The following is an 8,939-nucleotide window of genomic DNA, read 5'->3' on the forward strand; positions in this document are numbered from 1 at the left end:
TTTGTTTAGCTTCTATATTTGCAACATAGTTGCTTAGAGTTGCAGCTGAGAGGCTGGCAAGTCAGGCGGGGAACGTTGGAGTTCGCCATCACTGGAGCAAGCAAGCCTCCCTGCTCGCTTCAGTGCATGGCTGCCGGCCGCCATCTTGGCTGACAATTAATTTGCATAAGGATATGCTGATTAGCCAATGGGAAGGGTAGCGGTCGTACGCTAATTACCATGTTTCTCTTTTATTAGTGTAGATAAGCATCTACCATCAGTGTAAACCTTTTGTGCTGATAAATTACTTTTCCATTAAAAAATAGATGTCTTGCCCTAGCCGGCTTGGCTCAGTGGATAGAGCGTCAGCCTGCGACTGAAAGGTCCCAGGTTCGATTCTGGCCAAGGGCACATGCCTGGGTTGTGGGCTCGATCCCCAGTAGGGGGTGTGCAGGAGGCAGCCAATCAATGATTCTCTCTCATCATTGATGTTTCTATCTCTCTCTCCTTCTCCTTTCCTCTCTGAAATCAATAAAGAAATATTTAAAAAAAAATAGATGTCTTGGGAGAGGGCGGGAAGGTGACACCTATAATAGTGCTAATTAAAAAAAGATGTCTTCTATCTATATATATATAAAAGCATAATGTGCAAATTGACCAGATGGCAGAACGACTGGTTGGCTATGACGCACACTGACCACCAGAGGGGCAGATGCTCAACGCAGGAACATAGGCAACCTCTCGGTCCCTCCCCGCAGCGGCAGGCTCCGATTGCCCGATGGGGAACTGGGAACCAGGGGTGGGTGGCGGTGGGGGTGAGTGGTAGTGGACTTGGGCGGTGGGGCCAGCTGTCAGAAAAGATTGGCCCTGATTGCAGGCCAGGCCTAGGGACCCTACCCATGCATGAATTACGTGTGCCAGGCCTCTAGTATTCTTGTAAATATTCTTATTTTTTTCTGAAATACATATGAATATCAGGATAAAATATTTTTTTACCAGTATGCATTTTAATGTTAAAAGTTATATTACAATTCCAATAAAAAGTAAATAAATTCAAATGTACCATGAAATCATACAAATGAATGAAAGAAAACACCAATAAAAAACTAATGGGAGAAAAAGAGCAGCTCTAACAAATAATCGTGTGTGTGTGTGTGTGTGTGCGTGTGTGTGTGTGTGTGTGTGTGTGTATTCTATTCGTTTACCCTATAAAGAGTTTGAAAAAAACACCCAAACTCTATAATATTTTGTCTAAGTTAATGAGACACACTTGAAATGTTAACAATAGACAAAAAATACTGTCTATTATACCATGCAAATAAAATGAAGATTATAATAATACAGTAGATTTTAGGACAAAAATACCTATAATTAAAAAGGCCATTATATAAGATCCACAATATTTGTTCCAAAAATTTCTAAGAAAAACTTAGTTAAATATTAGATGAAATGTTATGTGTCGGAGACATCAACCTTTATCACTGTCTGGGTGGAGCACTATGTAAATAAGGTAGAATCAAGTAAAATTAAAATAAAATATTTAAAAGATAAATCCTGGTCTTCAGTGATTCTTAGTCTTTTTTTTGATCACTGTTCCTTTTGAGAATTTGATTATATATATAGAACTTCTCTCCAGATAAATTTTGCCAACAATTTCAGGTATTCAACAACTTCCTGAAGCTACATTACCATGCCCAAGTACACATTAAGATCATATTACCTAGCCCAGCTGGGTGTGTGTCAACCAGGAACCAAGAGATCACTGGTTTGATTCCCAGGTCAGGGCACATGCCTGGGTTGCAGGCTTGATCCCCAGTAGGGGGTGTACAGGTGGCAGCAGATCAATGATTCTCTCTCTCCCTCTCCCTTCCTCTCTGAAATCAATAAAAATATATTTTTAAAAAAGAGATAATAGATAACATTTATAAGCATTTTCCAAGTGCTAGGCATTATACTAAGCACTTTATATGTATTTTCATTTATTTTTTATAACAATGTTATAAGGTAGATACTACTCTTATCCTCATAACAACCTATGAGATTAACACTATCATTAGTTCCATTTTATAGATCAGGAGAGTGAAGCTACTTCTCTAATGTCATACAGCCAATAAAAAGGAGAGATGGGATTTACATCCTTATCTCTCTGATCCCAGGTTTCCAACTCTTAATCACTAGGATACACAGTCTCTCAATAAGGTCTTTACAAATTAATTTAAAAAATTGATATACCTGAAAAAAGATATAAACATATCCAAAAATATATCCAATCCAACTTTGTATTTATATCACCCACACTGCAAAAGAGAATCTGAGTAGTTATAGATACACACACACACAAAAAAAGTGAACATAGGAATGTGTGTGTGCAGTAGGGAGTGAGGGAGATGGTGATAAAAAATTGAGAAGGAACTAGAAGTAGAGTCAGAACCAAAAATGGATATCACAAGGTCATCTATGATTGATGAGCCACATAATTGCCACTGACCAACACAGTAACCAGAGAAAGGAAGGATTTAATCAATAATGTTTTACTTGGTACTGAATTAGAGGAAAAGATCTTTTCTGGGGAGCATTGTGTGGACAATATCCTCAGCAATATTATACAATAACTAGAGGCCCAGTGCATGAATTCATGCACGGGGCGGGGAGGTCCTTCAGCCTGGCCTGTGCCCTCTTGCAATCCAGGACCCCTCAGGGGATGTCTGACTGCCGGTTTAGGCCAGACCTGCAGGGATTGGGCCTAAACTGGCAATCAGACATCCCCTGAGAGACCAGCAGGGATTGGGCCTAAACCGGCAATCAGACATCCCCTGAGGGATGTAGCAGTGTGCCAAGCAGCAGGCGGCCAGGGAGGAGCCGGGGCTGGGTGCCACGCTGCTTGTGCTCATCCTGGCCTGCTGTGCCTGCCACCACCACTCAGTAGCGCTGCCATGGAGTCAGGAGAGACTCCCGCCAGTGCAGCTGCGCTCACCAGCCATAAGCCCGGCTCTGGCTGAGTCTCACTCCCCCTGTGGGAGCGCACTGACCACCAGGGTACAGCTCCTGCATTGAGCGTCTGCCCCCTGGTGGTCACTGCACGTCATAGGGACTGGTTGACAGGTCATTCCAGTCGTTCAGTCGTAACAGTTGCTTAGGCTTTTATATATATAGATGATTTTAAGATAAATATTTTTTACAAGAAAATCCTTACATATTTCTTGATGTATGTTAAAGCATGGTATCAAAGTGTAGGTCGGAAAAGACAACTCTATTCAGGGTACAATGCAGCCTTAGTACAAAACTCTGCAATGATCTGGATTGGGCTGAGGATAAAATGTAGACTAGATAGGGAGGGAAATGGACAGACCATACCTCCATTAGGTAACCTTTTTGGAAATTAAGGTTTTGAATTTAACAACTGAGGGTTCATTTTCTCTAACCAAAACCTGGAGGGCAGAAATCTCTACATTTTTTAGTATACCAGATTCATATGCATGGACAATCAAGCAGAGAGTAACACTGATAACTTCTTATGGTACTTAGAGGGCCTGAACAGGACAGATGCCTGAATTTTAGACTTCCCGCCAAAGCGAATTGAAGGAAGAATTTTATACAGAGATAATATCTAATTTACACTGATGTGTAATATGTAATGTTTGAGACATGTTTGAAATCTAAACAGCAAATGCTCTTTGTTATTGTTAAATAAGAATATAAATAACAATATAACAAGATTATAGGGAGCTGCCAAAGCAGTACTTGAGAAAACATATTGCTCTAAATACCTTTATTAGTTTACAAAATAATATATTAAATATCTATATCAGAACATAAACATGGTATAAAGTAACCTTAAATATGTAAGAAAATAACAAAATAAAAGAGCAGAAATAAGCTATTCAAATTGACAATAACTTATATTCAAAAAGCAAGTTAGAGCTGCTACTTTGAAAAAGGGAACCAAATCATATAGTTCTGTTCTAGTTGGTAAAATAATAAAGTAAAGATTTAAGAGAATTCAGATAGAGTGGTATTTCTGAATTTTATTTTGGAGATGAAGAAGCATTCCTAAAAAGGGGAAAACATTAGAGTTATGCCTTTAAAGTTAGGTAAGGTAAGGACAAATAGGTAGAGAGCACTGGGAGGGGAAAAGGCATTCCTGAAAGACAAAACAAACTAAGGATACAGACAGGAAAGTATACTATGTGACATTTACAAATAAGGTAGGTCAGATTTGCTTGAGACAAATTATGGAAAATCTCATTATTACTGAATATGTAGAAGGAAGGAATAAAATGAGAAAAACAGAAGACTCAAGTCTGAGCTTTAAGGAAATGCTCTTATGGATACCAAGAAACAGTATCAGCATGAAAAAAGAGATGGCACATGGCTCAACAGACATTTGTTGATTGAATCAAAGAAATGGCCATTACTGTAATTGTTACAGACGAAAAAAACCAAAACTGAGCTTAGTAATTTTACAAGGAGAACGTGAAAGCAAGATGATGTATTCTTTAAATAAAGAAGTTTATGACCTGACAGTACAATATAATACAAATAATCCAGTATCTTATATTTACCTTTATAGGTATATATTTGAACATGTCTCTGTAATGTTCCTAGAGAATTCTGAATCCATGCACCTTTTAAATTTAACAGTTTAAAAAAATAACAAAGTGAATACCATTCATTTGATAGTTAGGGGAAGATGTCTGAAATAATTCTGGAGGAGTTATCAGATGAACTTTTCTTCTCAGATTGGGAATATTACTATATTCAGAGAACTATCTATTTCAAAGCAAGTAAAAACAAACTTAGAAAAAGTTATTTGGTAACCAGAAAAGACCTTTAAAGTCAACCACATCTATTTATGCTTTATCACTAGACATGCAAGACATATGAATTATATGGTGATGTTATTATATTAAGTGAGGGTGCTATTGCTACACCAAAAGATTATGTATGTATCATAATAGTAACTATTATTTTTAACACTTAAACTGAAACCAGAATTAGCTAAAATACTTAAATTTAGGAACTAACTTTTTAGAACGTAAGTTGAATAAAATAATTTTCCATGTAAGATGAATGGGTTTGAAAGTTTAAGTTTAGTCTCTTCTCCCTTCCCCACACCCTTTCTTTCTCTCTTCATAAACAATATTATATACTAGTATATACTAGAGGCCCGGTGCACGAATTCGTGCATGGGTGGGGTCCAGCTGGTGCACCTGATGGGGGCCCATTGGGCCGGGCTGGCAGGGGGGGAGGGGCCACAGGCAATTGGCCAGCCGGTCCTGCCCGGGATCGGGATGTTGGGGGCCAGCTGGGGGCAAGCCGATTGGGGCCCGGATCAGGCCGGTTGGCTGCCGCAGTGCGCATCATAGCCACTGGTTGTTCCGGTCGTTCTGGTTGTTCCACCATTGTGGTCGCTGGGCTTTTATATATATAGATTTCTATATTTATTCTGCATTTAACTGACATATATTTAAAAAGTCAAATGAAAGTCTCCACTTAAATGTAAAGACAAGTTGACTACCATACATTTAATTATAATACCTGACTTTACTAGGACTATATTAAGGATAACAACAATATGGAAGTCTAAAAATATTTCAGAAAACTGTTCTGTTTAGGATACTATCTTGCTTATTTTCTGTGAATAGACAATAATGCCAAATGAGATCATTTACATGTATAAACTCACATCCCAATAACCACACATCTATACCCCCATATCCAATGCCACACATACACTGTGATGACTGATTCATGGCTCACCCACAATGTTAATCAACAACAATAGAAACTTCCAGGGTTCTTTGTTAATGGGCTAGCATTTGTTTTTTTGTTTGCTGATCCAAAGTATAAGGGAGAATGAAGGCATTTATAAATTTAGTTACATGATTAACTGTTTCAAATATCATAGGGACTTCATATTATGGGGTGAAATAACATTTTCTAAACCTTAATACAAATAAACACCACTTTACCAGTATGGAATCTTAACACTGCTAACCCAAATGTATGTAGACATAATATGGTAATTAATGGCCACACTGCCACCCCTACACAGTAAATATTAAATTATTACTGTGGCTTTATGTATTAGATTATTTGTGATACATTAATATAAATTTTGGGTTATTTCACTTAATTAGCCTCCAATGCAAAAGATATAAATCATAGAAAATATAACATGCTTAGTATAAGCTTTATAAAAATCATTGGTTAGTGAAGTGCCAAGTTTTGAATACTTTTTAACTTCTTGTGACCATTCCTTCATGCTCAAAAATGTTCCCAACATTCAGAATTCTTTAAAGAATATATTATCTTCCCATTAAAATATGCTTCATATGATGATAACTTGAAGTTAGATTTTTAAGTGAAAATTTAAGAAATATACTTACCTTTGATTCGAGGTAGACATTTGCTGATGACATTTTTGTAATTTTGCATATATAACTAACTAAAGAGATGGCACAAAGAATAAACAAGCTATCATTAATTAACGCTCGAACAAACACAGTCCATTTCAACTGATTTTCTGGGACATCTCCATGGACTATCATTGCACAAGTCAAGTTCACCACTAAAAAGATAAGGCTTGCCAATATAAAGCCCAAATGCAATAGAATTCTGAAAGAAAAAGAAATGACTTTATTAGATATTTATAAAACAAATGAGAAATTAAATTTATTAGTGTGTTACTTTAGGTACAATAATTCCTTCAGTTCAAAATGTTTGTAATTTCATTAAATACAAATTTAATAATCACTCAGTTACTTGAGCTATCGATGTTATAAAATCAGTATCTAAAGCATTTTAAAATGGCATTAGATTTTAAAGCATGAATTTAAAAATAATTTCACATGGACTTGAATTCAATTGCCTTTACCAGGAAGAATGTAGGATTATTTTAACACTAATTCAAGCAATCTTGAATTTTTCATTTTTGTAACTACTAAGCATATTTTCATTGATCTTTCCATTCCAAGAATTACCAGGTTTTTATAATTTGCCTGGAAAGTTAATAAACTACCTAAATTTAAAGTGATTATTAATATTAATTTTAAGAGGTAAGGGAAATATGTTTTAGACAATATTTAATTTTATGAACTTCTGAATATCCATAGCAAACATTACTTTCAAACATGACTAAAGAACATAAGGACAGTAGAGTTTCAAGCACTTATCAACACCTCCTCTTCTTATAAAGTTGCATATATACTATGCATACAGAGAAACTCTGAAAATGAAATGCTTAAAAACTTGCTCCTAAGAAAAATTAGACCACCTCATAAAAACTCTTCAGGTAAGGTGTGGCTATCTACATCAAGTAGCTGTAACAGCTATCTGTATGAAAGCAATCCCAGTTCAGATACATTTTATACCCCAAAGTAATATGATCCAGAAATTTATTTGGCATACTAATATCTTTTATTTTGGATCTCTTTCAATAGTGGAAGTCATAAATTGTTGTCAGCCTTTGGCTATAGTTTATGCATGGTAAATTGAAGGTAATGTGTAAAGTAATCTATAACAAGCAATGTTTGTCAAGTGTACATGCAAAGTACAAAGATTTTAGTTTGAGAAGTTTAGATATTAATATTCTCTCAGATTAAATATTAACTACAATAATCTGATAGTTTTAAACCTAAAATAGATCTTGAAATTATTAATATACTCTGGGGATTATAGCACTTTAGGAAACCAAAGCATTGAGATGTTAAATGAGTTGCATAGTTACTGGCTTGAATTTTTGAGGGAAATCAGTATTGAAACATTAGTTATTTCATGCAGCTATACAATACGTTCTTTCCCCAAACAGCATAATCTAACTTTAGTGTTTGTGGACCCTATGAAACTACCTCTGACATCTGAAGCAGGAATAGTAGCAGAGCAGCAAAAAAAAGGTATTAGGCAGCAATATGGCTGAAGAGAAAGTACTGTGGGTTATTCAATTCACTTCCTACGAACTAATCTAATTTGATTTTCTATAAAACTGCTAAGGCACCCTTAACCACCATGCCCTTCAACCTTGAGAAGTCCACTGTGAATAAAATTTAAACCTTGCTACTCATGAAACTTACTTGTGTTTGTCAAGTTCAGTGGCACATCTGACTTTACATATAACCTATAAAGAGAGTATAGAAAAAAGTTTTGAAAATGTGTAAAAGAAAATTCTTAAATTTGTTTTCATTTTGTATTTCAAAATGATACAACCACAAGTAACAACAGATAACAAGTAAAATTCAAATGTTAATAGAACTACCATGAAATAAAAATAGGCAGGTTTTCCAAGGCTTAAGACAATAAATTAAGAATTTTTTCTTGTAGGCTTATATTTCTGTGTTTAGAAACATAAACAGAATTAATTCAGTTTAAACATGTATTAAACTTTTATTATGAGGCGGACATTTTGCTCAATGACTTGTCACTGATACTGAACTTCATTATATTACTCATGCTTCGCCCTAAAATGGGACTACTTACTATAGCACTATGGCTGAGTGTTCTACAAAGATTATTTCCCCTAAGATGCAGTGAAGTATTAAAAGGAAACAAGGGACCAAAAATTAACACAAGGATAATGAGCAGATACCATATCTAGTATTCTTCCTTCCTTCACAAAGCCTTGCAAACAGCAGATCCTCAAATACTTGTTAAATAAAGTAAAGCAGGTAGGTAAGAAGAATCCTATCTAATAATAGACAAATATGGTAATTGACTGTACCTTCGCTACACCTCCCATTGGCTAATCAGTGAGATATGCAAATTAACCCAACCAAGATGGTGGTCGGCAGCCACGCTGCTGAAGCGAGCAGGAGGCTTGCTTGCTCCAGTGATGGAGGAAGCCAAGGTTCCCCGCCTGCCGCGGCCCGGCTCTGAGCTCCACTCTAAGCAACAAAGTTTCAATTATAGAAGCTAAACAAACCCCAGATACCTGCTTTCAGCAGGCCGTGGCCACAGAGCTGGAG

General features: G+C 36.2%; 1 protein-coding gene across 1 annotated transcript in view; it reads right to left on the reverse strand.

The window, feature by feature from the left end:
* Positions 1-8,939, reverse strand: part of GPR137C (G protein-coupled receptor 137C) — a 58,754-nt gene that overhangs the window by 20,705 nt on the left and 29,110 nt on the right. Inside the window, exons 2-3 of the mRNA XM_014540995.1 lie at positions 8,052-8,095; positions 6,369-6,597 (exon numbers count right to left, since the gene is read on the reverse strand). Coding sequence (XP_014396481.1) covers positions 6,369-6,597; positions 8,052-8,095 — 273 coding nt within the window. The remainder of the gene's footprint in view (positions 1-6,368; positions 6,598-8,051; positions 8,096-8,939) is intronic.

The sequence above is a fragment of the Myotis brandtii genome, unplaced genomic scaffold, assembly GCF_000412655.1.
Source record: "Myotis brandtii unplaced genomic scaffold, ASM41265v1 scaffold253, whole genome shotgun sequence".
NCBI lineage: Eukaryota > Metazoa > Chordata > Mammalia > Chiroptera > Vespertilionidae > Myotis > Myotis brandtii.